Below are 27,071 nucleotides of genomic sequence, written 5' to 3' on the forward strand. Positions count from 1 at the left end.
ACAGCACAGGCAGCTTGAGCAGTAACTGTTTCTGATGTCTGATATACTCCTATGCACAGGTTTACTCTCAGTAAACCGTTTTAAGATCAAAAAGATTGTCTGAAGTACACACTACATTGAATGGATTTTTTTTTGATTGTAAGTTCATAATAAAGGAAGGAAATAAAAAAAAATTTCCCTTCCAAATTTTGCGGGTACTTAGTATCTTAATAGTACAAGTTATTTGAATGTGTTAAACCAATATAAGCATCTCTGCGATAGTATAATTGTATTTATAAGTTTGTTTTGCTATAACTTTAATTCTCCCTATTTTTCAACAGTAGACAAAATGGTTATGTTTTCTATACATAGCTGTGGTAGTTTTGCTCTACTGTTTAAAAGGTTAACTAAGTATAGGGCAGACTGAAGGGTGGTTATGTTGTCTCTTGTGCTTTTGTTAAATTTATTTACCCAGTGTCAGATTTTGCCAATAGCAGAAACTGAAGCAAATTGAAATGCATAAAAAGATTTATCAGAAAACTCTGCACTGTGAAATTAATTTTCTCTTAAGTCTTTTCTGTGTAAAGTGTAGTGACCTGCAGACAATTGTAATACTACGGGACACAATGTGAAGTACATCAGGAAATGTAGGATAAATACTGATTCACAATGTAAATTTTTTTTTTTTTAATTTATTAAATTTAATTTTGCTCATGTTCTATTGTAGTTCGAGATCGGGTTCGGACAAAAATGGAACGTGATATCCTAGTAGAAGTTAACCATCCTTTCATTGTCAAGTTACATTATGGTGAGTTGCAGAAAAATTCATTTTTATATTGTAAAAATGGGTGCTTGTCAAGATAGTACCTAATATTTGCTTTGTGGTTCAGAGAATCATAGAAAATTAGTGTGCTATCTAAATCCTGATCATGCAAAGATTTGCTGTGTAGTAATTCTCATGCAAAGTAAGCACATGGCTAACTTCGTGCACAGTGTTATATCTTTATAGGACTGAGAGTCTTGTAGCCCTTTGCTTTATTAAAAAGCAGTTATCTATTTATGTCTAGCCATTCTTTTCCAAAACCTCTTATCTTTTGTATATGTCATTCACTTTTAATTATTTCTTATCCTTGCTTTATTTACTCCGTCAAAACATATGCAATGGCATTACTTCCAGTTGCATCAAAGTTGGTGGGAATATGCCTTTTAATTTTAATAGTATGGACAGCCATAAAAAATTATTTATGTGGAGGGGGGGAGGAAATCAGTACTCTTAACATGTCATGCAGAAAGTAAAAGATAGAGAAAAAAGAGAATAGTTTCTGTTGTTCATTTTTTTCAGTTTGTTTTTCTTTTAGGATCCAGTTTTTCCTATAGTTCAAACCTCAGATCTCTATCACTCTCTGATATGGCTTAAATAATGTAGCTTTCACTATTTTACTTGTCATTCTGTTGCAAACTAGACGAGATGTGCCTGTTAAGCTAAGTTTCCACAGGTTTTAGAATACATGCATTAGTTACTAATCTGCCCTCTTAAATCTAGGCTTTTTACTTCCAAAATCTGGAATGAAATGCTGACTAACCTAAGTATAGGTTTGTTTTTTTTTTTAGAAATTCCTTTGGTGACTTGCTTTGCTTTTACATGGCATGAGAGTTCATTGGCCCATGATAGAGGAACAGTTACTTAATTCATTTAAATAAATTTTTCCACAAAGGTGAAAGAAGAATAATTAATTTTGATAATGAAAATAAGGGTGAATTATTGGGTATGTTATTCTTCTGATCATGGGTAAAATTAGATGATGTTTAATTTTTTTAATTGATCTTTTCAGCTTTTCAAACAGAAGGGAAGCTATATCTTATTTTGGATTTTCTCAGGGGAGGAGACTTGTTTACACGTTTATCCAAAGAGGTAAACTTTTTCAATTTGAAAATCGTCTATTGATAAAATTTGACTATAAATTGCCTATAATTAGGAGAGTTTACTTTTTAAATTCAGTTTTCATTGAATAAAATTTCGAATATCTTTTTTTTAACCAGCTAGGTTTTTTGTTTGCTTGGGTTTTTTGCACAAAGTAGTCACTGCATGAAAATGCTGTTGGTAATTTGCATTGTTTCTGGAAAAAGGCTTAGACAAGCAGTCTTTCTGTGCTTCTTTTTACACCTTGCAAAATTTTCTTCTCTTATTGCTACCATGTTTAAAGTTGAGTCTCAGAGCATGGATTTATATAAAGTAGTTGTATTCAAATTAACTGATGTGTGTCTGGTTTTAATATCCAGAATTTAGTGTCAGGGGTTTTTTTTATGATTTACATATGAACACAAAATTACATTATTTATAAATGTAAAAAAAGCAAGAATTGTATACCACTTATTTTAGTAATTTTCCGAACATGAGCACTTTGCCTTTGACATACTGGTGATATCTCTGTGTACATATGTGAAATAATGGCTTTGAAAATTTTTATTACCTCAAATTAATTTGATTATAACTTCTGAAATAAATGCTAACATTTCATATATCAGAATTTTGTAAATTTTTTTGGCATTACTCATGTGCAAAAACTTTGAACAAATACATATGGTAGGATAGAGATATAAATATATCCAATGTATATCTGATAGCCAGAACTTGTAATTGTAGCTGCCTTCCATTTTTCCTTGCTGCAGAGTATCCGGGACAGTTGGGTCACCACTACAAAGCTATATGGTTATTAAGACGAGAGTAGAATGCAATGCATTTTTGTGTATAGATATATCATCATTTCTGTGCTGACCACATAAATTATTACATTTAATTCAGAGAAACCAGCTGTTTCAAGTTGCTTTTTTTAGTTTGTTTTGCCCCAGATAAGTAGAAAGTTACTAGTACTCTAAAATTGAGATACTTTTTTCTTAAAATTCATAGTTCTTTCTTGATTCCCAAGAAAGAATGTATATCGGCTTTCCTGCTGATGACTTTTTCATCTTGAGGCACTCAAATTTTAAAAGATTGAATATGGTTAGATAAGAAATATTCATTATAGGCACCTGAATCTAAGCTAATTGTTCATAGCTGATGGAGTGAAATGGGCATGCTGGATGCAATTAATGTCATCCTTATATCAATTCATGTGATTTTAAAATAGATCAGATGAACTACAGCCTAAAAGTTCCTGCTTTTTCCCCATTGACTACAAAGGGAAAAGTGATTAATTCAGAGCTAGATGTCTACACTGCAGATGTTTAAGGTTAGGAGAGATGAATTCCATGCAATGTTTTTAAAGAACATAGTGTGGGTGTATTATGATCCTCATGGGATCTATCATTATTTGAGCTTTTAAATGTTTCTTATAGAGATTTCTCTTCTTGAATGTGCCTGTACTGATTATTGGCTCTTTTGTAGAAGTAACATCAGCAACAACCTTTGTACAAGCTTTGGTATCACTTTCTCCCCTTAAACTACTAAGGGGAAAATATATGGTATTCTCCATTCTTAACTCTTGCTTAAAATAACGTTCATCCGTGCTCCCCATTGTGTTCTTTTTTCCAGGTCCATGTGCTGTATCTAAAGTGTTAGTCGTAAATTCTTTTTTTTTTTTTTTTTAAAAAAAAAAAGGCTCAGAGCAGTAACTGAGGTGGAATCAAATCATGCAGGATTTTTTTTTATTTTTATCTCTTTTTCTAAATTCTCAGAAAAGTTTAATTGTAATGTGTTCTGTCAGTGGATCACAACAGCTGTGGATATAATTGGGACAACATGTTCATTTCATTGAATGTAAACAGGGATTAGTTTATCTTCCTAACAGAAAATGTGGGATTGCTATCTGAGACCTTACCTGTGCTCTTACATAGGCTGTTTCCTTAGTTTACTCTTTGATCTACCTTTTCTGCAGTTACATCTCAGGCTGCATCTTGGGGTTTTTACCATCACTGTAACTTCTTTCTCGTAGTACTTCGAGACAGTCTCCTCAAAACCAAGATGCATATGCTTTTCTTGTCTCTCTGACTGTAGATGAAATTCAGGCATTTGGACTTCTTTAGTCTATTTGTTGTCTGGAAATGAAATGGTCACATCCAATAAAGAGGTAGTCACATTCTTTAAATGCTTCCCAAAATTTTTCAGTCCCACTACAATGTATCTGTCTGTTCTCTTGAACAATCAGAAGCAAATAACCTCAGTTTTGCAGAAAGAATAATATGATATTGGCTTCAGAAGTTCTTTTTCAAGTATGTACTGGGAAATAGTATTGATTATAAAATCCTACTTTTTGTCTAACCAAGAAATTTGAATTTTTAGGGTTTTGTATAGAAATTAATTCAAGTATTATGAAGAACCGTTCTGCAAAACCACTGTTACCATTGTTTAGTTGGTGCTGGTGTAAGCTTTACAGATTTTACATGTAAAATACATTGTTTTGCTTTTTCAGGTAATGTTCACAGAAGACGATGTTAAATTTTACCTGGCAGAATTAGCGCTTGCTTTAGACCATCTACATAGTCTTGGAATAATATACCGGGACCTAAAACCAGAAAAGTAAGACTCCTCTACGGCAAATGCAGTGTATTAATTTGATTTGTATAGCACTTCTACCTACGCACTTCTCTTTCCAGCTGTTAAACTTCAGTAATTTACTTTATAAACTGAACAGCAGGGAGGTGGGGGAAGCTTGTGGGCTATTTTAATTAAAAAGGTTGGATTTCATTTCCACTCGAACATGAGCATCTAGTTTCAGAGTGATATGCCAAGTACTATAATCCATGTTACTTTAAGTAAAGAGTATACTGAAATATTCCTACCTTTCATTTTCCAGGTATTTTAGGGTGTACAATAGAGAAGAGGTCTTCTTGGCCTTTTGTTTTTGTCATTATTGTAGAATTTCTGGACAAGAGATAAACTTAGAACAAATGCACGATACAAAGTTACAGTTGAATGTTGTATCTTTGCATTTGAAAGCCTAACAGCAAACATCTTTTTCAATGTTGATTTTTAAAATCCGCTGCATTAAGAGTAGAATGGAGTTTAAATTTGGAAGTAAAACATGAGAATAGTAAGTCACAGGCTTTATTTAACGTATTGACTATCACATAATTACACTGAAAACTTAAAATAAGCTTGAAGTTACAATTCTGGTATGGTGTTGTATCTCAATGTGTTAGTCATCCGTGCTGCATTCAAATGACTGAATCCTGTCTCCTGTTTATGTCTTTCCTCCAGTAATTTTTTTAGTTTTAGAAGATGTAAAGAAGAAAATGTCAGTCCTATCATATGGAGCATTTGAACCTTTCAGATACAAATGTATGCTGTAGTGTTACTCTCTACCTGGAGAGGAACCTAAGTGACAATATAATGCGTGCATCTCCTCTGTAGTGCTTAGTCAGATAGTTAACATACGCTGCCTCATTGCAAGGAAATCTATAATAACTCTGAAGTCCTGATGTCCTTGGTGATACCACTTCTCTGTTATGGCTATATGGAGAACCTGAAAAGTCTGTGTGAGATAACTGTCTCATGTAAAGTATTAGTGGAAAAGAGCAAAAGTGGGTAACAAGTATCACAGAACCTGGCTGTTACGTGGAACTTCCGTTGGGATAGGTTGTTCTTTGTGCATCTCCTGGAAAAAAGACACAAATTTAAAAATGTTTAGCCCTGACTGACGAGAAGGGAAAGATTCATACTCAAATCAGGAATTTGGAGACTTTTGGCATGGGGTTGCATTTAACAAATGAACAGGGAATGAATTATGTTAAACTTTGAGAGTGTTCTGTTAAGTAATTCTGAAGTGGGGAAAAATAAGCTTACCAAGTGGAAAAAGATCTTTAAAATGCAAAGAGAAAGAACTTTAGTTATTTTGCTAACATTTATTTCCAAGAGGAAAAGCACAAAATAGTAATTGTCAGAAGACTAAATAGCTACTGCCCCAAACATAGTTCGGGGGGTTTTTTTAAAATCATATGTGTCTATACCTATTGAAAAACCTTGGTTTTAAGCCTTGGGTGTATCTGATTAAAAAACCTATTCAAGGTTGAAATTACTTGCATGTTATGATGAGATAGTAGTAACTCACAGGCTGTATCTATACTGTGGGGCTGTTTTCCACTGGGAAGCTGCAAGGAGGAAAAGGGATGGGCAGGGGGAATGGACAAGTAGTGTGTGCCTGGGTCACGTCTCATCCCCAGGATGAAACGCAGCTCCCCACAGGAGAAGCTGGAGGAACTAAGTCTGCTGTGTAGGTCATGTTACAGAGTCCAGTTCTTGAATACTTTGCATGCTTTGAATTGCAATTATATTCAGTGGTGGTTAAGGATAGTTGGCATCTCAGAGAAGTGTGGCCTTTTTTTGTGATTTAAATAAACAGGCGAAAGCACAAGGTCTGCTCTAAGTGTAGGACCCATGGGTCCTGTCCTTTGGTACAACATGAGAGTACTTATTACTTGATGTTATTTGAAGTGGTCAACACCCTTGGAAACGGTAATTACAAATGAATACCCATTTTGTATACATATGCAAACATACATTGTATTAACATGTCTTGCTCGGTTTAAGAGAAATAGAGCTACATCTCTATTTTTAACAGTTGTGATAATGACACATGCTGCAGATGGCCAAACCTGAAATTTCAAGATAGATGTTACTACATACCGTGCTGAATTTAACCAAATAGTTAAATAAAACTCTGATATGCTGATGATGTTTCATAATCTTTAAAAAGAAAGAATTGAAGGAAAAGAAAATGTGTATTTTCAAAGTGTCTCCTCCTAATGATTCATTTTCATGTATGTTCAATTCTGCTTGTCTTTGTGTATGCTGTTCTGTTTATTCTTAAATATTGTCAGTACATTGCCTGAAACAACAGTTAAAAGATATTTTAATTAGTTTATTCTTTTTATTGTTTTTTAGCATCCTGCTTGATGAGGAAGGACATATCAAATTGACAGGTGAATAAAGGGAAATTGCAGTTTTCTGTTCATAATAAAATCTTTGCATTTTCCTTTTTTTGGTAAAGTAATATGGTAAAATAAGTAATTTTAACTGGTAGGTAATTTTGCTGTGGAGCAAATAGTGTAATTAGTTTGACATAAATATATAAATATATAAATAAAATATCTGCTTTACAAGTATATCTAATGTTATGGACCTGTGATAATGCAGGGAGCGGAGGAGAATTCTGTAATTCCCATATGTGTATTTGCGTGTATATACAAATGATATAAGCATCTCATTTCACATGGTATTAACCATGAGTGATTTAAAAAAAAAAAAATTACATTTAGAACTATTCTTTTTTTCTTCCAGATTTTGGCTTAAGTAAGGAGTCAATTGATCACGAAAAAAAAGCCTACTCTTTCTGTGGAACAGTGGAATATATGGCACCAGAAGTCGTTAATAGACGAGGTCATACACAGAGTGCAGACTGGTGGTCTTTTGGTGTTTTAATGGTAGGTTTCTGGTAAATGTCAATAATTGCAAAACTGTGCTTTGCAAGGTTTGGTGAAACAAACCAAACATTAAACTGTAAGGTGAGCCTTAAATGAATTCTAACTACCAAAAAAGTCTAAATTATATGAAATTAATAACAATACCACAGAGTTTGGATCAAGAACATGGACTAGGTTTCATATCAACACCAACAATATGCCATGTTTTTGTTATCATTGAATTGAAATACTATGCATCTATTGCATTTTGAATGTTACGGAGACTAATAGGAATACTAAAGTATACGGGAAAAATACTGTCTCTTCCAAGGTGGGGAAGAAATTTAGATCCAAATTTTAAATTTGAATTTATTCTCAAGTGGAAAAAAATGAGTGATAACTTTCTAATTAGTCTCCAGTGTAATTACAACTTAGTGGAATAATGACATCTGTTGCTTTCACACGTCAAAATAATCTAAATGACACTGAGCTGATAAGGGATATAGTTGCTCAGTTGCTTATGGTGTTTCTGCAAGGAGTTAACTTCTGTGAAGTTGCAGGGTCAGGGGAGATAATGTGTGTATCAAATATGGCTTTGGAAAAGAAAAATAGATCATGCTTGGTATTTTAGGAATGCTGAATGGCTTTTAATATTTATAATCTTTGTGTGCATTTTTGACATAAAGATTAAATAATTGTATTTTTTAAAGGAAATGTTTTTGTTTCTTACTGCTTCTGCTACATAGGGCTGTAACAGTACAACTAACGTGTGCGCCTTGTAGTACGAGGGACTCTTGTGTCTGAAAATAAGTCATCCTATCACCTTTTAATCATCTAGAATGCTGTTGTGATCTGAAAACTGACTATGTAAAAGTAGCACCTGATAAGTAAACTCTCTCCAGACAGACAAGCACACACCCCCCATCACAACTGCACATTTTATCAGTAAGAACACAATCAACTAAAAGATAATTACACTGTAGTTGCAGAATATTTGTTGATAACGCAAACATAGTTAAACTTCAGCTTTACTTTATAAAGCTGGAAAACATAATTTTGTGCTTATAAAGTGCATATGTTAAAATTGAAAATTGCTGAAAGATGTTAGACGTGACTGGTGTAGCTTTCACAGTCTAAGTGCACTGCATTTTAAACACTTTGGCTTCTACTTTGAATACAAAAATATGACCTTAAAAACCAAATTCTCTAAATTAGTATATGGAATACAGTGCAGTTTTCTCTAAGACATATTTTTGTTGCTTGCATGTCTAGTTTGCATGGTAATTTTCATAGACAATCTGTAGGTATCCACTCTTAAATCATTCTTAATTAGAACCTGTGTTGATTGAGAATTCAAGTGGTTGTTGGCATGGTATGAGTACACAGTATCTAGATGGAACAGAAGTTACAGCATAGAAACAGAGACTAGAAAGATATCTCAACAAATCGTTTGGCCCCTTTTCTCCTGCTGCTAGACACTAAGTATGTTTAAACCATCCTTGAGAAGCACATTCCAATTTGTCCTTTAAAACAGTGACTGTTTTAAGGGATGCCAGGCATCTGAAAATATTAATTTAAAGTTTTCCGAAGCATTATGTATTTGTTGAGGTACTCCTCTGCTGAAATAAAAGATGGTAACTAGGGAAGGCCAATATGGGCTTATTCTTAAAGTACTATTGGTCTATTGATGTCGGAATATAGTATTTTTGGGTGGGACAAAGAACACATATGCTGAGTTGTTAATACAAGTGTGTTTGCTTGTGACAAATAGGAGCTTACTAAATAAACTTTCTATTTCAAGCAAATGTAAGTGAAACATGCAGCACTACAAATTTACCTTTAAAAAAAGGTTTTTTGCAAGTGCAATTTGTGAAGATCATTCTAAACTATAAACAAAGAAAAGGTGAATTTTTTTTATAGTTTTGGGTTATGCCTCTCACATCTTCCTGACAATTGTCTTAAGAACTGTTAAAGTTAAAAGTAGGGTTTTTTCATGTTGGCATTATATTAGATTTAAAATTTTAAATATAAGTATATATAGAAAAAATAATATTTAGAGTAAAAAGTATCTAGCAGTAGTGAGGAGTTGGCAGCTTTTATTTTCTGAATACTTTATGGTGTAGTAAGAAATTTAAAATTTTATTTTAATAAAAAGGGGTTGTAAAGAATGCTGTTAGTGCAACTTCATGCTCTTATTGTAGATCTAAGAATGCTACCATCACACATTATTCACTCAAGTTATCCATGTACATTTTTAATGCTTAGAAGGCCGAATATTTGGGTCATACCAGAAAAGAGAGGAATAGAGGATATCTTGTGTTCAGGATGAGTTAAGTTTGCATAAGCTGTTCAGAGGGTTCCTTTATAATTGTTTTAATTTTGATGGCTTTAAGTGTATGCCATGAAATTTTATTAAACTAAATTGTTTTGCAATTCTTAAACCAAAAATCAGAATTCCTGCCTCAGAGCGTTGGCTGCTGTGACTGCTGCCAGCCTGCCTTCAGTACCTTACTTAGATCTGATATCCCTGCAGTATATTGCAGCCCAACGGAAGTGCCTTTATTTTTACTCAGTCACTTTCAGAACAAATCAGTATTTTAACAGTGTCTGTTGCCTACTACCAGGCACTGTAGAATTTGCATGCACATACTGTGTAGCTCTTACGTGTTCCTTCAGGCTTTATTTCCACTGTATGCATACAGTAACCACTTTTCATCATGCATGTCTTTGTCAATCAACTAAGCTTTTTCCCCTTTCCAATGAAGACTATGTACATTGCCAATTTTAAAAATTTTGACCTTTTTAAATATCTCTGCATGAGGAGAAATTGTCACTAACTTTTGAAAGGGGAATCTTTTTCCCTAACCCCCACCCTCTTGAAAACTAAAGTACAGTTGTATAGATCAAGTCTTCCAAGAATAAACTTTTTAGGCAGAAATGAAACACAGAACATTATAGTCTAAATTGTTCAGATAAAAGCATGTAAAGCAAGATATCAATATAGGAAAATATTTCGCAGCTTTAAAAATGGCAAAGGCTGCTCAATGTTCATATTAATTTAAGTTGTACAATGAGAAGTTGTTTTGCACAGACTTGGTTGTTAACATGCATGAATTTTGGAAGGTTAAGATGCTAAGTAGTTTTGTCAAAAATTAGATTTTGTCCAGGTAATGTAATTGATGAAAGTTTTACTCTATACAGTTTGAAATGCTCACTGGTACTCTACCTTTCCAAGGGAAAGACAGAAAAGAAACCATGACTATGATTCTCAAGTGAGTACACTCTTATTTATATATCTCATCAGGTATTCTACAGGGATGCCCTCCGGGCTGCAATATCTAATTTCTACTCTTCCCTCATTTCCAAAGGTACTGGTAAATCCTCACTCCCTATTCCATACTATTAATTCCCTTTGCTGCCTATCTAATTTGCGTTTCTATTTCTCCACCATACCAGGTACAAAGAATTTCATAGCAGCTCTTTAATATGTAATAATAACTTCTCCAACCATATGATCTTTCCCATCTTATTTCCATAATATTTTTTAACTTTCTTATCCTTTTTGATAACCTGTGCATTTTTTCCTTGTTTTTTGTTTTAGTTTTTTTTTGAGAAAGTATTTTCTCTTCTTATCATTCTCTATCTTACCAGCTCCTCACCCCACTTCTTTATATTACTGGTGCTGCCAACAACTTGCTTCCCTGATACTTCCCCTATTTGCTAAAGTGCATCCTCCCTTATGTACTCTCCTATGACTTGCCCAAGCTCCAATTTTCCCCTTTGCTATTTCCAGTATAGGTTTTGCATTAGCTATATTGTGGAAATTGCTTTCCATCATGCAGTTAACATTCTTGGTTTTGCTAATGAAGGCCTGCTTTTTTTTCCTTGCTGATCCCCTACATATTCTCTGAAGTAATACAACCTGTGACATAATTGTCCCACTTTTGGGACTGTAGCCGAACGCTGTGCAAACAATTCTATCTCCTCATGTCATAGTTTCACTTCTCTGTTTCCAGCAATTTTTTACTAATACCATTTTTTTTTTTCCATGGAAGTTCATAAGACTATTTCGTTTTCTCATTTGTTTTCTGCTTCATTGTTTATCATTGTTTTTCGTCCCGTTACCACTTGTTTACCTATATATTCAAGCCAGCGTTTTTTTTGCACCAACAGCCTATTTTGAAAAGTAAATATATGAAATTCTTTCATATTTTTTCTAAGTGATTAGAATGTGAAAACCACTAGAAAACATAAACTCATTGTTTTTCTTGCTTTTGCTTTCATGATGCATACATGTTACGTTATTCTTTGCCCTTGTTTTTCTTCTTCATCTTATATTTGCAAATGTATTTAGTGATGCTAATTTCTTCTGCTGCCTCAACACCATGCTAGTTCAAATCTTCATGTTGTGATTATTGAATGTCTTTAACTAAAAGGTTCTATCTCTTCACAGCAAGCGTAAACTCCTTCTGACCACCTCCTATTTACAAGAAGCTAGTCTGAGATAGTTCTGCTGCACTGTCACTTATTTCAGGAGCCATGCATTTTTTTTCCATCAATGTCTCACGAGTCCCATCTTTCTCTTCTTTTCTCTGCCTGCATGTGACTCCACTCTGTTCCTCAACAGTCTTTCCAGTGTTGCTACAAAAATCTGTATTCAGCTGCCATGTAGAATATCCTCCTTGCATCTCCCCAGTTAATTTACATTCATAACTACTTTCAGATTTCATCTGAGCATGTATCTCTAATTCCTTTTCGAACTTCTTTCTTTTCTCACCTTATAGTCTTCGCAATTGTTACAAGTTTCAGAGCACTGTACAAAAAATGTGGTATGAAGTAAAGAAATTTTACCTCTGTTCTAATGTTCTGTACGCTTATGATTTACATACATATAAATTTATTTTGCTGTTGGTAATATGAACAGCTGAAAAACTAGATATTTTAAAGTCTTTTCTGATAAGTTCACATTTTTTGTCTGGCCGCATAAGAATGGCAGTATGTTTTCTTTTTATTTTCTGTATACTAGTAAATGTACTATATTTCTCCTTACGTTTTTCATAAAACTGTTTAAAATGGACAGGTGTGCATATGAATTCTTATTTTCGTAGTGTATCATTTAAGATACATTGCTTTTCTTACATTCTGTTCCTGAAAATCCACAGAAAATGTATTCTTCTTACAACATATGTTTTCCTGGGCTCTTTATTTCTCACAACATTACCAAGACAAGTTTTTATTTATTCTTGTGTGTTTTACCTAAAACTGAGAAACTCTGCAATTTGAAGAAATCATAGTTTGCAACAATAAAGTTAACTTTTTAAAGCATCTTTTCTCCTTTACTGAAGAGGTATGCCTTTATCTAAAATTTTGTCTTCGTCCATCAGGAGTGTCAGAAAAAAATTGCTGTCACTCATGTAGTTATATAACCTAGGACCTCTGAGGACCTGGTGATTGCCTTTTCTTCTTGCTATGTCACGTGGCCAGTAAAGGATTTTGTGAAAGGTGCTCCTTCATGATAGAAAGGGAGCAATGACAGTCTTAATCTCTGTGGTTTGCAGAAGGGCCTCCAGTTCACTCCACTGTGGACTGCAGTACGTACCAGTCCTCTAGAATTTCTTCTACATATTCTGTTTCTGTTCATTGAGTCACTCCTCCATAAGGTTAATTGCAATTATATTTTGGCCTGGTTTTAGATTTTTTTAAGCAGTTGACCTCTTATGCTGAACCTCCAGGGCTGCATCCTACTGTTGGAGTTGTTTTGGTTTATAATAGGACAAAGATTTCCACCTACTCCAGCACAGTCCTATCATATTTAGCTGTCTGTTCTTCGTCCTTCAATAACATTGTAAATGATACCATTGTGCTTCTGCAGACAACTTGTTCTTTGCTTCCTTCTTACAGTGTAGCTCTCTGATACTTTGCTGTGAGCAGAAATGACATCAAGTGAAATGACATCAAGTGAACGTGCAATGAAATCAGTGCATATAAAGTGCATGAGTAAAAATTCAGCTGCTAGTGGTGCATGGCAATCGGGGAAGCGTTGTATGGCCCACTGCCTGTTCCTCCACTCAATTGGTGGTCTTGATCTGCCTGTAGTATATTATTGAAAAACCCAAAGAAGGCAAAGTTTTTCAGACTTCCCCCCCACTGCTGGCTTCTTTAATGCAGAAAGGAATGGAAAATTTAGTAAATTCTAGTTTTAAAGTAATGAATAGTGAATCAAAGGCAACATGTATGCACTTGCTCAAGTGACAGGGACATGGACATCTACGAATAGCTGGAACACAAGGCAAATCACATCTTCTGCTTGAAACACAGAGAAAGCTTGTGTCATGGATTGTTACGGAAAAATACAAGCTACAGGTTGAACGAGAGGTGGAAAGGAGGGAATTATATCCAACCTTACCATTATCAACATCATAAGAAAAAGTGAGACCTAGTGATAGTGAGAGGATGGAGGGTCAACATTAAATGGGGAGGAGAAAAATATAGTGAGGATTACAAACAAAATTAAATGACAGAACTACAAAAACTTATATCTAAAGATTCAAGACTGGCAAGTTGGAAAGTGAAATGCATTGAGGGGAGCAAAAACAAAGAAAGGGAGTAATCTTTTTCTTTTTTTTTACCTGCTAATCTTGCAAAATCTGTCCTACCTTAATTCAATTTCTATCTTCTAGCTTAGGTTTCCTGTTTTGCTTGGGCGTTCTTGGTGTATGTCATACTGTGGTAGTTTTCTTACCCCTTCTAAAATGTATTTTATCTTACTATCAGAATGGATTTGCTTGTTTGATGTCATTTGGTGATAACTGGACTTAAAAGTGGATCAAAACATATTACAAAAATGTACAAGTTTGTAACCTGTTATCCTGTACTTACTCGTTTCTACATTTTTTACCACCTCTTCCTCTACTTAAGGTCCTGAGTCTTTACTGAAAATATTATAGTACTCAAAACAGGAAAAAAAAAAAATCGAAATTACAGGTTTACATGACTGACAGCACTTTTGTTCTGTTTCTGATGTCTGAAGGCAATTTCTCAGTGATGCTATTTTGTTTGACATGGATTTGTTGAATGACAAAGGACAGGGGGAATGCAGAGATAATTCTTACCTAAATATGCTTGTATGCTATTAATTATTTTTGTTCTATAGGGCCAAACTTGGAATGCCCCAGTTCTTAAGTCCTGAAGCACAGAGTCTTCTGCGAATGCTCTTCAAAAGAAACCCAGCAAACAGATTAGGTAAAGCGTTTAATGGAATATTTTAAATTGGATCATAATATTGATAACATCAATGATCATTAGACCGACTAAGTAAGTTTACAGTTTCATGTGTAAAATAGGCTTTGAAGTAGGAACATAGTTTGCCTGTTTGCTCTTCTAATGATCAACAAAATACACACTTCTGAAATTAATGTAGAAGAAATAAGAAATATAATTTTGCTAGTCATTCTTTTGTCCAAGAAGAAAATAATTCAGACATTTTTCTTCCTTATAAAAGGAGCAGGTCCAGATGGAGTTGAAGAAATTAAGAGGCATGCATTCTTTTCCAAAATAGATTGGAATGTGAGTGTCTAATTCAAAATTAATTTAATAAATTTCTTAGTTAAGTATTTCGTGGTGTCATATAACTTCTTAATTCACTCTGGCCTATACCTTGTCTTCAGAAATTGTACAGGAGAGAAATTCATCCCCCTTTTAAACCTGCAACTGGCAGACCTGAAGATACGTTTTATTTTGACCCTGAGTTTACAGCAAAAACACCAAAAGGTAAAAAGAAAATAATTGAACAATTTACCTATTCAAAAATTATAAACATTGCTCCTGTTCAGGTTATGTAAAGTGTCTTGTTCTTCCAGGTGTTGCTGGGCTAAATGAATGCTCAAAGACAAGTAATCCATAGTTCATAAAAGTTTTTGTGGTCTTTGGTGTAATTATATCACGAGGGACTACTGACTTGTCCTATGTTAAAAACAAAGTAATCCTCAGCAACAAAACATTCATAAGTTCAAGTTTACTTATCTCATTTTTTTTAATTCAAAAAGATTATCTGTGTCTCTTTAAAGGCTATATTCTATGGCTTCATTTAATTCATGATGTAGAAACTTAGTCTTTTCAGACTTTGGGTGGCAAAGTTGCTGTTTCAGTGCAATCTGTCTCTGCATAGTATTACACCGATCCATTCAAAATATGATAGAAATTTTTGTCTTTACAAATTTAGGGTGTTACCAAATTTGAGTACTTCTCCTCCATAAATATAACATAAATATGTTGCTATATGTAAATATTTTCTGCAAAGTACTGTTTTTTGTATAATAAAATATTGTCTGACAGTAATATGATCTTTGTAGTGGCTGATTATCAGTTGTGGTTCTAGATGGTATATGCAAAACAATTCAGTAATTATTTGTATTTTGGTCCATGCTTTCTGTAAATTCCAGTTTCTGTGTACTTTATAGAATAAAGCTGTAGTTTGCTCTTCAGAATAGACATAACCTCATCTCTACATTTTAAAAACTCTGCTTGTAAGTAGATGATGTGTTTTTCAGATTCACCTGGTATCCCACCTAGTGCTAATGCACATCAACTTTTTCGGGGATTTAGTTTTGTAGCTATTGCATCAGATGATGAAAGCCAAGCAATGCAGACAGTTGGAGTGCATTCAATTGTCCAGGTGAGTACATCTGCTTTAAAAAAAGAAAAACTCAATAAAGCAGCATTGCTGTCTCTCGGAGGAGGGATTGTTTCCTTCATCACAGAATGAAGTACCATGACAAAGTCATGAGCAGCTTTATACAGAAAAATAAAGATCAGATTATTTTATCCAAACAGTATCTGTGAAGGTGCAGGACCTGTCTCATTACTGAGCAGCCACAGGTGTGAATAGGCTTCAATCCTTAAATGAAAACATTCTACCATCTGTACTGTAATAACTCTTCAATATCAAGCCATAATTATAAGGTGGAGGGGAATAACAGACATCTTGATCTTTTTCCCCTATGCATGAAAATATCAGTTGATTCCTACGGTGCTTTGGAACCCATGACCCAGGACATATTCCATCCCTCCCAAGGCATTTTAAGTTAATGTGCTAATCTGTGATATTTTGTGACTAATTTCAGTGCATCATACAAGTCAATGTTAAAGTACACAAACAACCTTTGGTTTCCTAGCAGTATTAGAACTACTCCAATACAGTCTCCTGTATTAATAATTGTGAGGTTGTCACTTTTAATAGCAGTTGCTATTCTTACATATTCTGTTATTGCTAGTACTGATTATTTTTGGACAACAAAGCTTTGCTTAGGTGTGATTTTTGTAAGAGACAAGAAGGGTGGACCTCATGCTGGAATGGAGGAGTGGCATGCCTTGCCTCCTTATGAGGCTGAGGTCATTCTAAAAGCATGCTTCAGCACTGGAGAGTTTGCACCAGCAGGAAAGAAAGCAGATGCATGTACAGGAAAGAAAACTGGAAGACCTCTGCAAAAATTGTATTTCTACCTCCTCTTTCTGCTTTTAATATTTATAATTACTGAGGGATACTTGAGTCGTGAAAACTAACTGGTGATCTAAATTGTGTTGAAAACTTCTTATTGGTGTATGGGTAGGAATAAAAAGGTATGCTGTATGATTGGTTTTGTTAATATTTTCACTGCAAGGATATTTTGCAAATGTCTGAGAAAATTTTTAAAAACCAGTTTATTCAGAACATGAATAGCTCTTGTATTTCTTTAATCCTCTTATTATGTCTAGAATAGTTGTAACATGCTTGTTTGTACACATTACCCATTTCTTGTGTAATAAACCATTAAATTTCAAGGGGGTTTAGACCCTTTTTTATTCTAAAGAAGCTGTCTGATTTGGTATACACATCAGAATGACTTCTGGTCCTGAAGTCTTGCTAAAAATTTCTACAAGCTTTTCTGTGCTCCTTCTTTCCCACATAATTTTATGGATTAAATTCTTTCTTTTTGTGTATGGTTTCCTTCTCTTGTAATAGTCTGTTTCTCTGCTGCCTTTCCTCTGTGCCCCTCAACCGCTTCCTCACTCCTATTTCCTCTTTTCTGTGCTGCAGGATACCCAGATGGTTTCCTGCAAATGCTTTGCATCCTTTGCACAAACTCCTTATACTAGAACACCATTTCCTTCCCTTACAAGAGTGAACACTTGCCCTTCTTTCAGCTTTTTATTTCTGTGAAAGGATTTTTGACTGCCATTTCATGCAATTTCCAGTTAATCTGATTCTATTCAGTATGCCTGAATTTTCCAGCTGGCATTCATCTATTCAGATAGTAGAAACAGTGATGCTTTTTTACCATTATTTTATCATTATTTTATCATGTAGTCTTCTGATCTTCTTTGTTTTGGAGATTCTGTCTTTAAATTAATAAATCAGTAACCAGAAACATCACGTTGTCAGTTTCTAAAATACAGTGTGCATTATTTACAATGTCTCTAATATATAATTTATCTCATACTAATATCAAACAGAAGGCAGTGGCTATTTAGACCAGTTTGACCTAGTACAACCATCAGTTTAAAATTCGAAGCAAATCAGTAGGAATTCAAAAACTTATTTTTAATATAAAGGTCAGTTATGTATTTAAAATATTCATCAATTGATAATGTTATTTTGGTAGCAGTTGCACAGGAACAGCATTCAGTTTACCGATGGATATGAAGTAAAGGAAGATATCGGAGTTGGGTCTTACTCTATCTGCAAGAGATGTATTCATAAAGCTTCAAACATGGAATATGCTGTAAAGGTAATTGCTTTGTTATAAAACACGCCAACTGTTGTCAGGTTTTAGCATCATAGACATTGGGCATCGTTAATTTATTTGCCGTAAAGAACATAGCAAATTAAGATAATTTTCTTAACATAAAAAGATTTTAGATGCAAATGTGAATTATGCTAATCAACTAAATAGAATATTTACTGACAGATATTTATATAGAATTGCTATGGATTTTGTTATCTATATGCTAGTTTGGGTGGTGAAAAGCAATCTTCAGTCTTTGAAACACCTGTGTAATTACAGCAAAACTGATGGGAGTTACATGACTGCTTCTAGAGGGAAAGGTACAGTGAAAAGCTTATGTGACTTTCCATTGTTTTTTAAAAATGTGATTGATTACTTTTATTTAGAGATAGTTATATATGGGTTTTTTGCTTCCAAAGTAAATTCATAAATTGTCAGATAGCTACGAGTTCATAACAGTGCTTAAGTCTGGTATACCCTCCAGAATAAACTTCAACTCTTTGTCTTTGCTTGGTAGTTTTTAACAAGGTTTCTAATGTTGTTTTTATGTTATTCTTTTGGGCTTTCTAACACTTCTTTGAAGGCATTAAGTTCTTAGTTGAAGTCAGGAGAATTCCCAGAAGTGGAATGATAAGGGTTTTTTTGTCTTTCTGTATAACACTGTGGAGCTGAATGCTTACTATGAAAGCAGGAGTATAGATTAGCAGACTTTAAAAGAAGAAAAAAAAATTTAAATCCTGTTCTCTTTTTGAATTGTTGGACAGTTTGCTACTAAAATATGTAAAATGTGAAGTTAAATTAAGTATGTTTTGCTGTATCCTTGTACACAGATTGTGCACTGGAAACCCTCCAGTTTCAATTTGGTAGTTACATACTTGTCATTATTCTGGTTCTGGCCAGGAACAGATTTGACTTCTGTGGTTGCAATTTGAAGTAATTTCTTGAAACTGGAAGAAACTACTGTCATAGCTGTTAATTCTCTAAGCTGTAACGTTTATTGTGAGGATTGCCTCGCTTTTCTGCTGCCTCTGTTGTGGCTTTGTTTCCTCAAGGAATCATGAAAAAAGATGAAAGTCATCAGTGTCCAATGTGTTAGGATAGTGCTGGTAGTAGCAAGGAAGAAGGGGTAAAGCAGAGATGGAGAAGACATTAGAGGAAATTCTACACTTCAGAAGGAGAGAAAAAAAGCAGAAGAATAAGAATATGTTTTAAGTAATGCAAAATAACGTTTTGCTTGTTTGCATAGGGAGAACTTCAGAGCCTGATAGCAAGCCTGCAGAGATTCAAATGAACTTTCATAATGGAATGCTTGTCTGAATTAACCTCTGAGAAAGTTTTTCTTATTTTTGATTCCCTTACTCTCCTGCTTTGTCTTTTGCTGCACTAAATATTTGTTTGAGATTAGCTTTGTGAAAATCAGTTCATTGGCATCATCAAACCATTATCTCATGTCACATTAGTAGCTTCCTATTTTACTAATTTACAGGTGGATGACTGTAGTCTTATCTACTAAACAGCCTTGCATTATTTATCACAGCCTGGGGGATCAGATCACTTATCCTCCAAAATTGTTTTCAACTGAGAGATTTTTTCAATGTTTTTCCAACTTTTTTTGCTCTGCCTTGCTGTTCCAATTTAGCAAGCTTTGTTTTGGTTATAATCCATGCCCTTTACCAACAACAATAAATATTGCTTATCTGTTTATGCTAGTAAGCACACCAAAGTGTTACACTATGTAATACTCACAGCAAGAATTATGCGTATGTATCTATTTGCTCTTATAGATCATTGACAAGAGTAAAAGAGATCCAACAGAGGAGATTGAAATCCTACTGCGCTATGGACAGCATCCAAATATTATTACCCTAAAAGATGTAAGTAGTATGTTAAAGACATCCTTTAGTGTATTATAATTGCATATCACTTTCTAATTTGAGAGATGACAAAATACATGTTTTAGATTTATGTTCATGTTTTTCAGTATTTAAAAACAAAACAATGTCCTAATGCAATTTATTCAACAATATGCAATTTTTTACTGAGATGTCTCATTGTAATCTTTTAAAGATGCTCATATTTTGGTACAACATAATCCTAAGAAGTCAAATAATTCATCCTTCATAAATCCTAGCACAGGAATAATTCATTTAACGTTGTCTCTATCTTTAAAGGAACAAGCAAGTTTTTTGATTGCTTAGTTAATTTCAGATCTACTTTTGTTTACATTAGTCAAAAGGAATTTTAAAGTACATGACTGAGGACTGACTGTTAGCACAATGCCCAAAGTAATTTTCATGGACAGTAATGAGTATTACTCGGCAGTGGACAAAATCTTTTCATATCCATGGTCATCACTTTTCCTTACCTAGTATCTTTATCTGGTCTTTGAATAGAAGATTATTTAGCTGTTTTTTTCTTGTATTATTTGCTCTGACCATGGAAACGCTTTGACCATAAAAAGCAAAGAACAACATAAGTTGGGAGGTAGAGGTTTTTCATAGTGAACAGTAGATTCTGATGATCTAACAGAAAAAGAAAACTGTCTTTCTCTCCTTGATTATGCATTAAAGAGGATTAAAAATTAAAAAGGCATATGCGCAATGACTTTCTTAGTCTGCAAGAAAGTATTCTGGTCCCCAAAACCAAACCTCAAGCAAAACAGCTAACCATTTCCAGGAAGCTGAGCTCAGCTGAAGGGAGATTCTCAGACATTTTGAAATCGTTAAAACAGTAGCTCGTAAATACTGTGGAGATGAGTACCAGAGAACTCTGCCTAAAGTTTTTCTATTGTAATTTGTCTTCACTTTATCAGTATCATGTAGTTTGGCCCTTTCCTGGGAGAACAAAATAAGTCAGATATACAAGGGAGCCACCATGGAGCTTACCTTATTGCAAGCTAGATACCATAATTACAGTCCCACTTCCTGTTTGTTCTGCTTCAAGTGGTTGGACAGTAAAGCTACGTGAAAGCAACTGTGTTAACACGGAACCTGCATCAGCATTCACGTTGCTTTTAGTGCTGCATGGTAGGTTTATGTGTTCATAATAGAGGTTATGTTATTTAAGCAGGAAGACAAACATAAGGAATGTGAGTACTTAGCTGAACTTTAGCATTAGGAATATTTTACACTGAGAGCAGAGAAACCCAGGCAGCCTTGAAAAGTTGCCACATATGCTGAATCATTTTACTTTGTAATTAGTTCTTCATCATCACCAGTCATCTTCCAGCAGGAGCCATCTTTCATTCACACCAACAGTAATACACAAATAGCAAAAGGAGGCTACAAAAAAAAGTCTTAAGTCCACAGAGGAAGAAAGACAGTAGGCTGTAATTCTGACTTATTTCTACTCAGATCAATTCCTCAAGCAGAGTTTGTGGAAGTATATCCAGCGTAAGGAAAGAGGTATAGGATTCATATGTAACAGAAACTTGTGTAATATCCACTACTGTAAGAATTTAACATTAAGTTTTCATTGTCCTAATATAGATGCATGGGGTGGATTGCTTACATATCCCACAATATAATGGTGTTCTATTACATCTTTCAGAGGAACAATAAGGAGTATTTGGCCTTCAGGCCTCAAACTCATCAAGAGCACTACGAATTATTATACAAATAAAACTCAATGTTGATTTGACTCACAACCACACCAAAATTTAAATGTTTCTATTTTGAAATGCACTTAAATGCTGAAACATTTTATTTTGGTATGTCTTTGGAAATGTTTATTCTGCAAGAAGTAATTTCTTTCTTTTCTTGTATTTCATTAATAAATGCAGTAATATTTGAATTTAACTTAGCATGGAAATTTTCATTATTGCTCAGCCTTTTTTATGTAGTTTAATTCTGAAGGTGTTTGGATTGAAACAATGGATATTGAGAACATCAAATTCTTTCTGCAATGCACAGTCCTCTGGGTTTTTCCTTCTGATTCTTATCAGTGGTCTTTTTCAGTTCCACAGTATATAAACAAAAGAGGAAGCTATATTGTGCTAAATCAGATGTCCTTCTTATCCAATATCCTGCCTCTGACAGTGGCCATTAGTGGATGCCTAGGAAACAGTGTAAGAAAAGAGGAAGCACACAGCTTCCAACAAACCATTACCTAGAAACTTCCTGTGCCAGACCATTATATGTATTTTACCCTTTTTTACCTATTAGTTACTGTTCAGTAACGGAACTTTTGTCTTGATGCGTTATTTAAAGCATCGGCTGAAGAATCTTTTCAGAAGCTTTTTAGAAACCTGAATACAGTATATCCAGTCTCCCTATCCAAGTGCTTATTTATGAGTTCAAAAAAACTCCTAATATGTATGTGAAATCTTATTTCACTTTGCAAAAACCCTGTTCTCTTTCTCCATTAAATTATATTTTGTTCATGTGCCTACATCTGTGTCTTACTACAGTTTCTTCCAGTTGGCCTGGTAGAGGAGACATACTGACTGATCTTTGGCGTGTGCCAGGAGTTCATTTTAAAAATTAGCATCACATTTATGATCTCAGCATAATACTGTGCACCTAACTGTGAAGAAAACTTCAAAAGTATTTGTTCAGTGCAACCAACTTCCTGCGATCAGACAACTAAATTGATAATACCGTTAGTGAAATCAGGATAACGGGAATGGTTTGTTTGGGGTGGTTTGTTTGGTGGGTTTTTTTGCAGGCAGACAGGACCGGCAAGAGGTAGCATATAAAATAGTAACCAAATGCACATTTTGTTTGAATACCCCCCGCCCCTCTGTACTCTGAGATGTGTGTGCTTCATAGTGTCAAATGAAATAAGCTTATTTCCTCATGTTATACCAGGATTAGAGGGAACATGCCTATTAAAAAAAATTTTTAAATCTAAAATGCCAGTTTAGTATCTAGAATTATATAATTCTACTTTTTAACACTGTGTAATAGTTAAAGTCTTAATACAAACACATTCAGATGATGTCATTTATGTTTCATGGGTGAAAAATTACTGTTAAATGAGAACATAGAAACCTGTCATGTCTTCCTCTCCTTAAGGTCATAAGCTTGTAAATCCTGCAGAATTATTTATTTAACACTATTCCTCTTTTTTTATTTGGTGAGAAAATATCCGTTTAGTATAGTTAAGAGCACAAAAAATTTCTAAGCTTAGAAATTTAGTAGCCTCTATTTCCCAGGTAGCTTAAGACAAGGAAATTGGGATGAAAACTTTTTTTAATTTAGCTGATATCTATTCCTAAATTTATTTTACTACAACTCGGATAGTTGTTTCTGCTTAAGCACAAACTAGTTTTTATTTCATACGTTATGGAAGAGAACAATTCCAACATCACCATAAAAATAGGTTGAAATAAAAATAGGGAACAGAATCTGTAAAGGATTTCACTAAAGCAGAAATCAATTTCTAAGTTAAAATCCCAAGAAAGTGTAACTGAAATGAAATGCTTAAGTATAGCTTAAAAAGTGTTTTAGTATAGTTCAGTCTGTAGTGCCCCCTGGTGATAATATAAATACTTCTCAACTATTGTTTCCCTAGAAGATATAAGCCATGCAAAAATTAAGCCGTTTTCCATAACTAGAAGTAAGGGCTAAAATATACATGTTTTATTAATTTTAGACTTCGATATAGGCTTTATGTGCGGAGTAATGTATAAGTTGTAGGCTTTTATCATAGCAGCTTTGTATGCATTAACTTCAGTGTTCACAGAGAGGTGAACTTAGGTTTATTTTTTACTTTTTTTTCGTCTCACTGTTTAATTGTAATAATCTCTGTTTATATTTGTAATTTGGTGCAATAGTTGCCTCTAGAATTAGCTCTGGTTTTGCCTTAATTAGACTAGTTTCCACTTAGTACTATTTCTTAATTTCTTCCATGTCTAGTTTAATTTGTTTCAGTAAAACTCTATGGGGAAAACTACATGTTATTCATCCTTTTTTTTGTCTTAAACATTTATGTGCCAGTATTTTTGTGTTATTTCATTACTGTACTACCTTTTTGTAGAAGGTTTTGTGTTCATTTCTGAAGATTAACAATGTTTGGATAGTGTGGGGGGTGAGAAATATGGGAAAAATAATTGAAGAAAATGGCTTGTGGACGCACCTGCACTATCTGTGCATTTCACAGGAATATAGCAGGGAATAAATATTTTGAAGTTTACATCTTTATTTACTTTCTGCAGGTGTATGATGATGGAAAATACGTATACGTAGTAACAGAACTTATGAAAGGAGGAGAACTGCTGGATAAAATTCTTAGGCAAAAATTTTTCTCAGAACGAGAAGCTAGTGCTGTTCTGTTCACAATAACAAAAACCGTCGAATATCTCCATGCTCAAGGGGTAAGTTTTCATCTTGGACAAAATGCTTATAGATACTAATGTTCTTCTCTCTCAGAAGTATAAACCCATGTATTTATATGTTCTTCTGTGCAGTAAGTAAGTTTTTTCTGATAAATAATTACATTGCAGCAGGAATTTGTGTTGAAATCAAAACATTCCTCATCAGCTGTGTAGATGTCGAGATAACAGAGATAATGCAACTGTTTCTGTTGTCCTTCATGCAGTCTGTCAGCAGTTCTCTGGAATATGCAGATAATGACTAATAGAGAGGATATGAGAGGAAGTAAGCCAGGAAGAAGTGCTAGGACCAGTGCTGTTGCTTAGCCATGGGACCTAACGTAATTCCAACCCCATCCTGTGATAGACCCTGAAAATCGAGTATTTTCCACCAGTTCCTCTTGTAATTTCTTCCACTTCTTGGTTCTGAAGAACATGGTTTATGCCTTGTAACTCCTGCACCATAGGGTCAGGAAGTTGTAGTGGACTGTTACGAGAAAGAAAATTAATGCTTCAGGAAATTAATTTGGAGACAGAGGAAGTAGTTCAAAGATAGAGAAGGCAAGTGTGACAATTGCATGGCAAGAATGACAAGTCATGTTGCATTTTTAAGTAAACAAGAAAAGGAGGATAGAGAAAAAGCAGAAAGTAAGGGTGCAAGGAAAAAGACAAGTTGTTAAAACCCAATGTTATTATCCAACAAAAGATGCTTTGGAATGGATAGTACTCAAATTATTTTAAGAAACAAATAACAATTCAGCACACACTGTCATTTCTGGAAGCTATTGTTTCAGAAACTTATAATCAAAGTTATCTGGTGTATCTTATCCTGTGATTCAAGGCTTTCTTCAATCACTTGCTCCTGTGTGAGTTTTTATTTGAGCCTGTGTGCACAGGACTAGAATCCTTGGTCAGCAGCATCCATGGGAATTATGAATAAACCTTGATATCTTCTGTATATATATTCTGAAATATAAAGAATAGAATAACACAAATCATAACTTGGTTCCTTCTTACCACAGGTAGCCAAAAAAGGCCCAGTGTCCTTGCGTCAAGTAAGGGATTTTAGGGGCTTTTGTTTGTTTCTTTATTGTAGATCTTTGTAAATATTGGCATTTTAACTTGCATGCTCTTTGGAACTTTTACTTTTGGAAATTTTCAGGTCTTCTTATGTTATGTACACTTCCGCATGAAAGATGGCCATATATGTAAACAATGAGTACTTAGGTAGTCTAATTTTTGTCTGGAAGAATCCTCCCTGTCTGCAGTGGATTTTCTTCTTGTAGCTCCTTTGGATACCAGAGGAGCTCATTTGAATATGGTATTAGGTAATACCATAGATTCTGAATCTGTGAGCAATCTCCACAACCCTTCCCAGAAGGAGTTTCCTCATGGACATTCATAGGATACTTTTGAACTGAAAAATTAGCTAAGCAGGGAGTGAAATCCTGCTCTTCAGGGTAAGCAATACTTCCAGCTCTCAGCCAAACTATTCTAAAAGTATTAGGGCCAGCATACAACAATTAAGGGTTGGCACAATAGACATTATAAAAAGGGTAAAGGAAGTATCATGTCATCTTGGAGCAGAATGCTTCTGCATGGTGGTAGATGATTGAGAATGCTAATCAAAAACATGATGCTAAGAAATAAAGAACTGAAATGTCCTGCATATTGTTTTGCTCTCTTCTGTTGCTCTAAAATAAAATGTTATTTCTGTGCAAAATATCAATATAATCTAAACAATCTGACATCTTTTTAAAATTCACCTTTGGGAAAACAGCTTAACACAGGAAGGTATTTTATTTATTCTTTGACATAAACATTTTGATTGCTTAGGAATTAGAGTTTGGATTTGAACTAGACTGTTACTTTCTCTTCCTCCCACTTGAGAATTGCTTCCCCTTCTTCCAAAAAAAGTACAACTCAAGCAGACTGGTTCTAGAAACAGCCTGCCAAATCCCGGGCTCCGTGCTGCTTCTGTTGCCCACCTCTTCCTTTCTATCCCTTTTAGGATCTATTAAAAAAAAAACAAACCACCAACTATAATAAAACTGTGGGCTTTTTTCTTCTGCCTCTTGGAGCAGTAAAGGATGTTTCATTCATTACTTAAAGAAAAAGGATTCTAATCTGTCTAAACACCAAAAAATGAGGGCTATCAGGAGCCGGTTCTCTCATACACTGACATCTTGAGCCAGGATGTTCCCCTTAACATCTACTGTGCCAAGTCTAAGTCTTGAATATCATTTTGTATACTTCAGCTTACAAGGTGCTTATTTCCGTAATTTTAAGTATTTGTTTTGTTAAATCTGAGAATTGCAAAGTATTTGCATGCTGAAAAAGCCTCTACTAAATAGACTTACTGTGTTAAATGGCTTTACGATCTGCAGACCCCTCTGCAGTCTTACTTCTTGGTCTTATATTACTTACTTTCCTGAAACACTGCTAGCTTTCTGGAAGAATGCATAGAGCTTCTGATTCTGCACACCACTTACTTGCAGGAGTTTTGGGGTGTCTTCTCATTCTAATATGATTACCTTCTTGAAATGTTTCACCATAATCTTTTTCAAGAGGAAATGAGTCTTCCATTCAACTTTAATCATGAAAAGCTGTCTTTAACA

The 27,071-nt window shown here is 34.4% G+C and overlaps 1 protein-coding gene across 4 annotated transcripts in view; it reads left to right on the forward strand.

Annotated features, from left to right (window-relative positions):
* The window catches only part of RPS6KA3 (ribosomal protein S6 kinase A3), an 84,225-nt gene that overhangs the window by 46,953 nt on the left and 10,201 nt on the right, over positions 1–27,071 (forward strand). For 3 of the 4 annotated variants that reach the window (XM_075175075.1, XM_075175090.1, XM_075175096.1), the window contains 13 exons: positions 707–787; positions 1,812–1,891; positions 4,389–4,495; positions 6,860–6,897; positions 7,256–7,398; positions 10,579–10,649; positions 14,531–14,619; positions 14,879–14,943; positions 15,045–15,147; positions 15,927–16,051; positions 18,018–18,143; positions 19,925–20,014; positions 24,298–24,456. In XM_075175075.1, coding sequence (XP_075031176.1) covers positions 707–787; positions 1,812–1,891; positions 4,389–4,495; positions 6,860–6,897; positions 7,256–7,398; positions 10,579–10,649; positions 14,531–14,619; positions 14,879–14,943; positions 15,045–15,147; positions 15,927–16,051; positions 18,018–18,143; positions 19,925–20,014; positions 24,298–24,456 — 1,277 coding nt within the window. The remainder of the gene's footprint in view (positions 1–706; positions 788–1,811; positions 1,892–4,388; positions 4,496–6,859; positions 6,898–7,255; positions 7,399–10,578; positions 10,650–14,530; positions 14,620–14,878; positions 14,944–15,044; positions 15,148–15,926; positions 16,052–18,017; positions 18,144–19,924; positions 20,015–24,297; positions 24,457–27,071) is intronic. The other variant, XM_075175083.1, reaches the window with a different exon arrangement.

This window comes from Calonectris borealis, chromosome 1 (genome assembly GCF_964195595.1).
Source record: "Calonectris borealis chromosome 1, bCalBor7.hap1.2, whole genome shotgun sequence".
Lineage (NCBI taxonomy): Eukaryota > Metazoa > Chordata > Aves > Procellariiformes > Procellariidae > Calonectris > Calonectris borealis.